The sequence below is a fragment of the Bufo bufo genome, chromosome 4, assembly GCF_905171765.1.
Source record: "Bufo bufo chromosome 4, aBufBuf1.1, whole genome shotgun sequence".
NCBI lineage: Eukaryota > Metazoa > Chordata > Amphibia > Anura > Bufonidae > Bufo > Bufo bufo.
In genome coordinates, this window is record NC_053392.1 from 340,551,335 (window position 1) to 340,564,197 (window position 12,863).

Sequence of the window (12,863 nt, forward strand, 5' to 3'; positions counted from 1 at the left end):
ACCCTGATGAACCAATTCAAAAGACTGTACTAAGTGATCCTTTCTTTCAGTTATTTTCTTACTATAGATATAGAACACCAGACTTTCCTGTATTTCCAGATCTCAATGACAATTTTAGCTTACAGAGACCATCATGTATAAAATATATTAGTACTTGCCTTTCACATTTGGGTCCAGCAAAATTCTCCTTACAAATGCAACGTACTGAACCTCTCTTCAATGAACAAGTAAGAGCAAAGCTGTATAGCGACATAGGAAGAAAGCACAATTAAAGTGTTACATTGTAGTTTAGATGCTTTTTATTCTGTATCTCTAAATAATTGTGATAAAACAGGATAAAGTAGACATTTATGATGTCGCATACTGAATCATTTATGAACTAGGAAGGATCCCACACAATTTAATATAACCTGGATATCCTCCTATTTTCTTCTTTTTATTGTTGCACTGTTTATATTTCCTGCCATTTTAATATCTACACCTAAGACAATTCTTCCTTTTGCTGCATTGTGAGCTCATTTGTCTGACACAAGGGAATTATCCTCATGCGAAGATGAGTAAGAGCTGGGGCTACTTTAAATGTTCACTGTTTTACTCTACTCATCTACTTTGATAAATGTTTCAGAGTTGAACCGTGCAGAGATGGGACATCTGGTGTAATGAATGGAGATTGTTACATCTGTTTCATCCTAGTACAAGCTGAGAAGAATCCAGTTCATGGGAACTATACAGGAAAGTTACTGTTCCCATCAGAGCTATTATGAGATCATGCATTTTGTCACTCCGCTTCTGCCCCTAGAGGAAAAAGAACCACTCAAGTCCCTGACGGTGGAAACATCTGAACATTTTTTGAGCATGCTCGATAATTATAATGGAAATGTTATAATGGAAAGACTAACAAAGATTTCATTAAAGATAAATCACAAAGTACCGGTATGTTCACATTGTTAGTTTTCCTGTGAGGACAGGATATTTGTTCTGAAGGTATTTTTTTTATTTTTTTTTGGAGTGACTGCAACCTACTAGAGAGAGCATTGGACCTTATGGAAATGTACCAAGGCATCAAATATAAAGATAAGATACACAGCATGCTGCATTCTTTGCTAAGATACCATTGGTGCAGGAAGAAAAATTGATATGTAAAAGCACAGCAGTCCAACCTCAGAATGCCTGCAAGTACATGCCTCTAGTTAAGAGCAGTAATACAAATATAATAAATGGAGTGAATATACAGCAGAACATCATAAAATTCACCTTTGACCATGATGTGTGTGCACATCTGTCCTAAAGTGGACACAAGTAATTGATGGTGGATCTATTCCTGACTTCAAGAAATAAATAAACCCATTAAAACACTACATACATATTCATATATGATGGCTGTATGCTTGTACAACTGTTAGGCCGTATTCCTCGTCAACATCTAAAAGAACATGTTCCTACCAGCAAGTATAATATGGCCATAACTGTGGCTCATGGTACCAAAATCTGTCTAAAAAAGTTGTGCAATTTTGCGCATCTAGGGTTTGTATACTTTTTTCCGGTTTGCTTGAAATAGGCTTAGTGGAAGAGGGTTAGCTTTGTGGGAAAGGGGCAGGCTTAAGATGTACCATTTTGCATAGCTCTGGTGTAAAAATCGGTGTCAAATAAGTCAAACAATAGTTCGTATAGACTCATAAAACAGGAACAAAAAAATAATAATTTAGATGCCCTGGCGGTCTAAATGAGGGGGTAAAAAGCATGTTGCTTTGGTAAAATTAATTTAAATAAACTTAGAATAAAAAATAATAAAAAAGATTTCCAGCATGAAGGAGATAAAATCTTGCATGTTCTTTATTGAATATTCCAAACGTACACACGGTGCAGTGAAAGAGGTCCCTCCATGTCCCTGGTCAGACCGCCATGTTCCGATCCAGTCGGCTCTTAGTCATGATTAATGTTGCTTTGGTAGTCTAGCGCAGTAAATAATTTTCCTATTTATTGGTGTCTTGTGACTAATGCATAATTCACTGGTGGACTAGAGCTGGGGAGAGGTTAAAATCTGCTTCTTGGTGGTCTAGAGTAGTGTTGGGTTTAATGGCAACTGCCCTGGTTGTCTAAGTTAGTAGAGGGATTAATGCATGCTCTCCTGATGGTCTAGCTTAGTGAAGCGGTTATCATACACTCACCCAGGGATCTAGGGTGGAGAAGAGGTTAATATCTGGTATCCAGTGGTATACCCGAATCCGCAGGCTCTAGCAATGTCTCCAGTCTGACATAAAGCTGAACATGATCACACGCAAGCTCTCCTTCCTGTTCTGCACTGATCATTCAAATCAGCGTCAGGCTGTACAGAGATAGCTGTGCCTTTGTTACTAGTCAGCCAATATGTCAGAACAATTTTCTGCCATATGGTGCAAATTTAATTTAGATCACTCTGTTTACACAAATAAATCTAGATTGAGGTTGGGTTGCTTGGATAGAAATTGGACAGAAATATGTAAATCTGTACATGTAGATTAACCCTGAGAAAGAGGTCAGAAAAGTGTGGTCGGGTGTGGGGGGTCTGGAGACTCTCGAGGAACTTGACTAGAAGATGCACACAATTTTTATGAAGATTTGTAACTTACTAAAGGGTACTTTCACACTAGCGGCAGGACGGATCCGACAGCCTGTTCACCCTGTCGGATCTGTCCTGCCACTATTTTGCCGTGCCGCCGGACCGCCGCTCTGTCCCCATTGACTATAATGGGGACAGGGGTGGAGCTCCGGCGCAGCAAGGTTACTAGATTAACTTTTAGTCTGGTGGCCTCTCGCAATGCACTGGGGATGGAGCGGCGGTCCGGCGGCACGGCGAAATAGCGACAGGATGGATCCGTCCTGTCGCTAGTGTGAAAGTAGCCTTAACAGTGCATTTTTACAGTTTAAAAATATGGTATTTAATTATGGTATCCATGTCTCAGCTGTGATAAGTATTAGTTCAGTAGAGGTTTCTAAATGTAGACAAAAATAGCCCTGCTCTCTGAAAGCAAAGATATTGAGAATGGAGGGGAAATGAAGCATAAAGTATGTAAGAAAGTTGCTGAACTTTCCATGATACCATAATTGAGCTTCATTGACAAAAAGCAGGGAAACTTTTATGAGGCTTACAGAGATCTGTTGAGTTAAGTTGAGGTGGACATTGATCTGTTAAGTTGAGGTGGACATTTCTTGGCAATTTTTTATCCTGAATTTTTTTAGTACAGAGAGACACGGTTTACTGTAAATGTAATAAATTATGGCATTTTGATATTTTTTGAAAATTCAATTAAGGAAGTCACCTACTTGTTGGAGCTAAAATGCAGTGGACAGGGGCACTGAAGACAAGACCTTAAAACGCCTTCAACCACATCAGCCATGTATCCCATTGGGCATCTTTCACAATGCTTCCCGGTTGTATTTCGTTGACAGTCCTGTATAAAAATATATAAAGCAACAATGTAAGGATCAACAGCAAGAGCTTCTCCTCGCAGGAAGTCTTCATTTTGAGGTATGCTAATCGGTTACTAGATTAATACAAGTTACATCTATAGAAATCTGCATATGTTTAAAGTTTGTATGGCTTATATTTTCTGTTCCTGATTGTCATTCATTCCATTTCCAAAGGTCACATCCACAGTAGGATGGTTAAATTAATTGAACTCATGTGAACAGACAGATGTATTGGATACAAATGAAACCCCATTTTGATAAATTAAGCCTACCATTAGAAGCTTTTGCCTAATGCAACATGGAAAAAATTTCAATGTTGTGGTTTGTGTCCCATGATATTTTTTTCATATCTAAATAAAGAAGCTATGGCTTCTAGTATGATCATCTTTGCAACTTTTTTCTAAATGGTCCACTGCATCTACAATAAAGAAATGAAGCACAAAACTGAAAATATCTTAAACTGCCACTATACTTTGAGTAAACTTTTCATATGGTATAGCGACATATCAAAAATTTAGATGGTTGGGGGTCTGAGCGCTGAGACCCCAACGATCTATCTCTAAATGAGGGGAGAGAAGCGCATGCTAAGGCTACTTTCCGTTCCGTTTTGTCCTCATTGACAATGAATGGGGACAAAATGGAAGCGTTTTTTTCCAGTATTGAGACCCTATGATGGATCTCAATATCGGAAAATATTAACGCTAGTGTGAAAGTAGCCTTAGTGTATTCTCTCTCCATAAGGCAGGACATGAAGTGAGACAAACTGAATAGAAAGTCTATGGGCCGTCCCCTGCAGTAAGGAGAGAGAGAGAGCGCACTAAGCACATACTTCTCTTACCCCGTTCTAGGGATCGGTGGGGGTCTCAGCATTCATATCTAAACTTTTGATGTCCCTACAACATATCAAAAGTTTAATGAAAGTACAGTGCCAGTTTACTGTTTTGTGTCTACAGCTCTACGCAGATCTTTGCGATTCCATAGTAGCAGACTCCAAACAAACCTGGTGCGTAGTCTGATCCTGTAGTCTTGTATACATTTGACCGTATGTACCTTCTCACTAATAATGGTAGACATGTATATTATGGTGTAGGACTGTATGTGTGAAAGTTCATTAAAGAGGTTTTCCAGGCTCCTGATATTGATGACCTATTCTCAGGATAAGTCATTAATATTCGATCAGTGAGAGTCCGACACCCCACACCCCCACCGATCAGCTGTTTACTGCAGCCTCTGGCACTGTAATGGAACAGGAAGCACAAAATGTAGTGGCCGCACAGGGTTGCTGCAGCTTAGCTGTCATTCAGTGGAGGTCCTATCGGATATGAATGACCTATCTTGAGGATAGGTCATCAATATCAGGAGCCTGGATTTAAAGAAGAATTGGAAATTATGTTTTGGGATCTCGCTTTTTTATAAATTCTACTGTTACCATTTACAGTGTGTCTCATTTCATGGTCCTTCAGGTAACACAAAAACACCAAAACAAAAAACAAAGTATTTTCTAATGTGGCTTGAAAACTATGTGTATAACCGCAGAAAGTCAACAGAGTCGCATATACTTAGGCCATTGTGTTGAAAGTTATTTTTCTAGGTCAAGGAAACCTACATAGGGGTCTGACGTTCACAGCAGTAACTACTTTTATACAATATATACAATAACAAAGACCATCTGCAATTTACAAACCATAACAGGATTTGTGTTGGCTTTAGTCCAGCGGCCATTATATAGTGAATATGCACAGAACTGATAATGGAAACCGCTACATGAGCCCATTTTCTGCAGCAATTTAATGCTTTTCAACTGCTGGTTTGAAAGTGATAATTGAACAGGGAAGTTCCAGTTTATATAACACAAATGTAACACACAGATTATTTTCTCACATGGGCCATACAAGGGGTTGTTTCAGCATAGGAATTACTGGCATATTTAATTGGTTAAAGGGCTTGTGCAGTGCCTATCCTGAGAACAGGTCATCAATACGAAATTGACTGGGGCCCGACACCCAGCACCCTTGCGGATCAGCTGTTTGAAGAGGTAGAGGCGCCTGTCTGAGCGCTGCTTCTGCTTCTAAATCATCTGCATGCATCTTAATTGCAAGGGCTGCACAGTGTAATTACAACTGCTCGTCCCACTCACTTGAATGGGACGAGCAGTTGTAGTTACATTGTGCCGTGTCTACAGAGGAGACAACGTGCAGGTAATTTTGAAGTGGAAGCAGTGCTTGGCATAAGCGCCGCTACCCTTTCCAGTTTATTGGGGTGGGGTGGGGGGGTGCCAGGAGTTGGACCCTCATCGATCTGATATTGATGACCTATCTGAAGGTAGCCCTCAATATCTTTGCCCTGCACGACTCATTTAAGGACTGTCTGCTTGAGGTTTAGTCAAGGTCTCTGAAGTCTATGCCATAGTATATTTGTGGTGTGGGTAAATCATAAATATATGCCCATGTGGGTAAATATGCCCAAATGTTGGGTGACTCACTGCTGGGAACCCTGGAGAGAAGACAGGATCAGTACAATTTCTGTCTTCTCTGTTCTCATCTACACAATGGAGTGCAACAGAATTTGCCAGAAAAGTGGCGTATATCTGGTCATAAATGAACCCCTATATCTTTCTTTTATAAAAGTATCTGAAGATTTATTAGTTTACATCTTTTTAATTATTTTTAAATAAAAAAACTTAGAGTTTATTTTTTAATTTCTGGTTTTGCTTTTTGAAATCAGACTTTTCTGGTGACATATCAAAGATTATCCTTTTTATCGACTCTTTTTCTGCACAGAACAGTTTTTTTTTGACTTTCTGCCAAAAATGATTTAATAGAGAATACATGGCAAGTTAATATTGAGAGGAAGTACAGTCATGGTAAACACTTGTCTTAACTATTCCACATGTGATAGAGGTCCATGGCGAGTCTGAGAGCGGAAAATCCAGACAAAAAAGACATGGTGACAACGTGATCTCATTTATGAGGCAAAAAAGTGTTTAAAGCTATACCTCTTAAACATGTACTAAAGAAAGCCAGTAAACAGGGCCCTTTATGTCTACTGGACAGGGCAAGAAGTTAAAGGGGTTGTCTCACTTCTGTATATGGTATTTATTATGTAGAGAAAGTTAATACAAGGCACTTACTAATGTGATTGTCCATATTGCCTCCTGCTGGCTTGATTTAGTTTTCCATCACATTATACACTGCTTGTCCACAGGTCCCCACTTTTTATGCATTGCTTAAGGTCCATAAGGGCTTCCCACCTCTTAGAGGTCGACCTATAGTATCAGGTATTGACTCCGGCCGTTTGTTGTCTCCCTTCCGTCATACCTTAGAGACACTACTGATCTGATGTTGAAAATTGATAATATCTCGATCGACGACAATGTGTATTTGGCCTCCATTGATGTGGAAGCTCTATATACAATCATACCACATGACAGTGGTCTCTGTGCGATTGCACATTTCCTGAAGTCAAGAGGCAATCAGTTTCAGGCACACAACTCATTTGTTGTGGAAGCCCTACAATTTATATTGTGGATGTCTGATTAATAACAAACATACATATCTAAATGGCGGGGGGGGGGGGGGGGGGGGGGGGGCGCACTTGGGCAGCTCAGCCTCTGTTGGTGGTGTACCTTGTCCCAGGCTTGGTTCCACCACATGTCGGCGATTCCCTGGTGCGCTCCTATGGCGCCAGAGTGACGTGTTTCCGCCCAGACCGGCCTGTATCATTAAGCATATGTGATTAGAACCACCAGCAGCATCGATTTCCATATGAATCTAAGTATGTATGATTTTTTATAGTGAATTATAATTATACTATAGATCATTGTGTTTTTCTGTCTGATCACATGACCGGAAGTGACGTCAGAGGCGCGGCTTTTAAAGAGATATTCTCATACACTGGTGCGGTCCTTTTCATCTTTGTGCCCTTATCACACGTGTCTGATTTGCAGCTACTTTGTATCAACAATACGCTGTCCCCTGATGAACCATTTGGATATCTCCACTTGGGGAAACGCGTCGAGAAGACTTTTTATTCAGCAGGGATATCCAGGGCGTCTGAGGGTTTAGCCACCGAGAAGTGGGGTCGCCCCTTTTGGGGCGGGTGCTCTGCTTTTAGGCAGGGATAGCCGGCAGGGACAACTTAGGGAAAGAAGATCTTCCCCACCCCATGTTCCTGGCTGCAGACCCACAGACCACCTGGTGATGTGTAACCATGAGTCTCCAAAAATCATGAAATCATCTTTATGCAAGTAACCGTGAGACTGCTGGTTATTTTGTATATACCTATAGGGTTTATCAGATATGCAGATGTAAGGCTGGTTACCCTTTCCCTTGCTCTGATTGTATTATTTTACTGTACTGATACTGTATCCTCAGTACAGACATCAGATATAGGTCATCATACCTACCTTTATTAGATATAAGCTTGGGGTTCATTATTTTTATCTGCATATTAATAAAAGTAATATTTTAGTTTTTTTTTTGTTCAGTGATAGCAGCCAGCAAATGAAGCAATATGGACAATCACAATACATTAGTAAATGCCTTGTAGTAACTTTCTCTACATGATAAATGCCATTTACTGAAGTGAGACAGCTCCTTTTAATCTGTATATACAGAAATTTTAAGTGATGATTCCCATGTGGTTCACATATGTTTTCTTTCATGTACACATATGAATCATATGGTAAAATGTGATGTTTTCCAAGAGAAGGTTATTAAATTTCAAACAAATGAACGTGGGAAATGCATATTCGCAGATTAGCTTGCGGATAATTTTCTTTAATATACAGAAATTGTGCAATTTAAAACTGTTAGCTTCAAGTATGAAACCCATAATGACCAGGATAAAATATAGTATCGATTTAGAAATGACTGAACGTCTTTTCTGTAGAATAATGGTGGTCAAGGTTAGTCAAATTTAAAGCTCAAAAACCTCAATATTATTGTATTAAAAGGGTCTTCCAGGACTAGAATATTGATATCCTATCCTCAGGATAGGTCATCAATATCTGATCAGCAAGGGTCCGACTTGAGACATCCCCATCGATAAGCTTCAGGAAGATGGCCTAGGTACAGCTTGGTCCCATGCAAGTGAATGAGCCTTGGCTACAATATGAAGTACAACCACTCTATAAGGCTACTTTCACACTAGCGTTCGGGGCTCCGCTTGTGAGTTCCGTTTGAAGGCTCTCACAAGCGGCCCCGAACGGATCCGTACTGCCCCAATGCATTCTGAGTGGATGCGGATCCGCTCAGAATGCATCAGTTTGGCACCGTTTGGCCTCCGCTCAGCAGGCGGACACCCGAACGCAGCTTGCAGCGTTTTCGTGTCCGCCTGGCCGTGCAGAGCCAAACGGATCCGTCCAGACTTACAATGCAAGTCAATGGGGACTGATCCGTTTGACGTTGACACAATATGGTGCAATTTCAAACGGATCCGTCCCCCATTGACTTTCAATGTAAAGTCAGGAGTCCCTATTAATATACCATCAGATCGGAGTTTTCTCCAATCCGATGGTATATTTTAACTTGAAGCGTCCCCATCACCATGGGAACGCCTCTATGTTAGAATATACCATCGGATTTGAGTTACATCGTGAAACTCAGATCCGACAGTATATTCTAAACACAGAAGCGTTCCCATGGTGATGGGGACGCTTCAAGTTAGAATATACTGAGAACTGTGTACATGACTGCCCCCTGCTGCCTGGCAAATGCTGCCAGGCAGCAGGGGGCAGACCCCTCCCCCTCCTGTATTTAACTTATTGGTGGCCAGTGCGGGCCCCCCCTCCCTCCCCAGTATTAATTGTAACCAGTGCGGCCCCCCTCCCTCTATATTCATCGGTGGCCAGTGCGGATTCCCAGTATTAAATATGACCAGTGCGGCCTCCCCCTCCCTCCCTCCCCAGTATTAAATATGACCAGTGCGGCCTCCCCCTCCCTCCCTCCACAGTATTAAATATGACCAGTGCGGCCTCCCCCTCCCTCTATATTCATTGGTGGCCCGGCCAGTGCGGATTCCAAGTATTGTGACCAGTGCGGCCTCCCCTCTCCCCCCCCCTAATTAAAATGACCCCCCCCCCATCATTGATGGCAGCGGAGAGTACCGATCGGAGTCCCAGTTTAAATCGCTGGGGCTCCGATCGGTTACCATGGCAGCCAAGACGCTATTGCAGTCTTGGCTGCCATGGTTACTTAGCAACAAATAGAAGCATTATACTTACCTGAAGAGCTGCGATGTCTGTGTCCGGCCGGGAGCTCCTCCTACTGGTAAGTGAAAGGTCGCAATGCGCCGCACAGACCTTTCACTTACCAGTAGGAGGAGCTCCCGGCCGGACACAGACATCGCAGCTCTTCAGGTAAGTACGTATAATGCTTCTATTTGTTGCTAAGTAACCATGGCAGCCAAGACTGCAAAAGCGTCTTGGCTGCCATGGTAACCGATCGGAGCCCCAGCGATTTAAACTGGGACTCCGATCGGTACTCTCCGCTGCCACCAATGATGAGGGGGGGGGGGGGGTGATTTTAATTAGGGGGGGGGAAGAGGGGAGGCCGCACTGGTCACAATACTTGGAATCCGCACTGGCCGGGCCACCAATGAATATAGAGGGAGGGGGAGGCCGCACTGGTCATATTTAATACTGGGGAGGGGGAGGCCGCACTGGTCATATTTAATACTGGGGAGGGAGGGAGGGGGAGGCCGCACTGGTCATATTTAATACTCGGAATCCGCACTGGCCACCGATGAATATAGAGGGAGGGGGGCCGCACTGGTTACAATTAATACTGGGGAGGGAGGGGGTGCCCGCACTGGCCACCAATAAGTTAAATACAGGAGGGGGAGGGGTCTGCCCCCTGCTGCCTGGCAGCATCTGCCAGGCAGCAGGGGGCAGTCATGTACACAGTTCTCAGTATATTCTAACTTGAAGCGTCCCCATCACCATGGGAACGCTTCTGTGTTTAGAATATACTGTCGGATCTGAGTTTCACGATGTAACTCAAATCCGATGGTATATTCTAACATAGAGGCGTTCCCATGGTGATGGGGGCTCTTCAAGTTAAAATATATCATCGGATTGGAGAAAACTCCGATCTGATGGTATATTAATAGGGACTCCTGACTTTTCCGAAGTGAAAAATCAGATTTGAAATAAACAGTTATGCAAACGGATCCGTTCTGAACGGATGCAAGCGTTTGCTTTATAGGAGCGGATCCGTCTGTGCAGACACCAGACGGATCCGCTCCTAACGCAAGTGTGAAAGTAGCCTAATAAAGATGAAAAATTACTTGTATCTGCATGTATCAAAGACCTTTATTATCTGTGATAAATACTATCAAATCACAAAATCTTTTCTATTATATCTTCTTGTAATGACACTGTCATACTTCACATACAGTATATATGAGATACCCATAAGGCATTTAAAGAGCAGGTGAGCAGAACACTCACTGTACAGTCTCCTTAACTAGAGCTGTACTCCTTCTGAAAAGGACATGGATGAGGCTTTTCAATTGTATAAACTATGTGAACGGAGTATGCTGCCATATAGAGCGGCGCCCGGGGATCTCACTGCACTTACTATTATCCCCGGGCGCCGCTCCATTCTCCCGTTATAGGCTCCGGTACCTTTGCTCCTTAAGTTATAGTAGGCGGGTCTTCCCTTGTCCTGTGGGCGTCTCCTTCTCCTAGGCTGCAACGCTGGCCAATCGCAGCGCACAGCTCACATCTTGGGAGGTTTTTTTCTCCCAGCCTGTGAGCTGTGCGCTGCGATTGGCCAGCGCTGCAGCCTAGGAGAAGGAGACGCCCACAGAACAAGGGAAGACACTGCCTACTATAACTTACAGAGCACCGGAGGGCATAACGGGAGAACGGAGCGGCGCCCGGGGATAATAGTAAGTGCAGTGAGATCCCCGGGCGCCGCTCTATATGGCAGCATACTCCGTTCACATAGTTTATACAAGTGAAAGGTCCTCTTTAAAAGCTACATACACCTTTGGTGCCATTTTTTTAAATTATTGCATTGTACTCATTTAGAGCTAAAAATAATTTCTTCAATTGATCTTTATTAAAAATATTGAGCCATTTTCCCAGCACAGCTTTGAGTTTATCTAGTAACTGGTTCTGTATTTTCTTCTCCCTCAGACAGTGAGCTGATGGGCTCCTTATCTCTGATCTCTGACTCATTATAGCTTAACTGTTATCTTACTGATAAGAATGTGGCTTAAATAAGTGTTTATGACCTTTTAGTAATTTAGAGATAGTTTATTAAATGGTCAGCACAAAATGAAAGTACCATTCACACAGCTAGAAAAACAGTTAACCCTTTGTGATAGAACGTCTCAATATTTTTAATAAAGACCAATTGAAAAAATGATTTTCAGCCCAAAATAAGTAAAATGCAATCACAAAAAAAAATTATACCCAAAGGTGTACATAGCCTTTCAAGAGAACCAGTCACCTCTTCTTATAACTCTATATTGTTTGTTTACTCTGTTATTCCTCCTACAATGTATGAATAAATTGTCAACTGGGTGTTACCATTCTCCTTGCCAAAGGGGTGTGTATCTAACTAGTTTTAAACTTTTATCAGTGATCGGACAGGAACCCCTAACTCTAAACTTGAAATGTATCCATTCATTTCTTGTAGGAATAACACAGAAACTATGCAATATAGAGTTCTAAGAAAGGAGGGTCCAGAATTTTCCAGAATACTAGTATTTCCTAACATTGTAATGACTGGAGAGCTGAAAGGGAAGCCATGTCATTCATCAACTATCCTTCCATTGATGTTGCTGCAAGAGAACTCTGCAACAATGGTGTGAAGAGAGAAGTGTATTGTGCATGAGGCCAAAGACCGTACCAATTGTAAGAATAATCTCAATATTGTTTGACCATGTAGTGTCCTATCACTTAATAGACAATTAATCACAGACAGGCCACTTAATATGAGAATGGATTCAGTTATCAGCATTTTGTCTCCAAAGACTATTTTGCCAGGAAAAATGTGGCCAGCTATATATTTGCTTGAAGTGCCTGCTTCAGGGTGGCATGTAGTATTACATAATGGCTGTTTAGATGAATGGCCTTTCATGTAAAATAAATTCTTATTAGTGGTTCTCAACTCTGGGTCATAGATGTATCATAGATTGAGGGTTCCAAGGAATGGTTTAAAATAGCTGCCAGCAACCTGTCCTAAAATGTGAGCAGGACTGCTTACCTCCACTTGCAGAGCTGTCTAAGCGGGGTGAGGGGGCAGGGTCTCACTACACACAATGCTCCAGCACTTGCATATACTACATATTGATCAGTGTTCCTGTCAGGCCGCTCAGCCATGATGGCAGATTATAGGCTGGATCGCATCATTACTATTATGTAGAGTAGTGTGACGAGCCCCTCCCCAGGCAGCTCTGTA

At 42.1% G+C, this 12,863-nt stretch overlaps 1 protein-coding gene across 1 annotated transcript in view; it reads right to left on the reverse strand.

The window, feature by feature from the left end:
• The window catches only part of LAMA4 (laminin subunit alpha 4), a 140,605-nt gene that overhangs the window by 85,279 nt on the left and 42,463 nt on the right, over nucleotides 1-12,863 (reverse strand). Inside the window, exons 3-4 of the mRNA XM_040428892.1 lie at nucleotides 3,304-3,431; nucleotides 159-239 (exon numbers count right to left, since the gene is read on the reverse strand). Of these exons, the coding sequence (XP_040284826.1) occupies nucleotides 159-239; nucleotides 3,304-3,431 (209 nt within the window). The remainder of the gene's footprint in view (nucleotides 1-158; nucleotides 240-3,303; nucleotides 3,432-12,863) is intronic.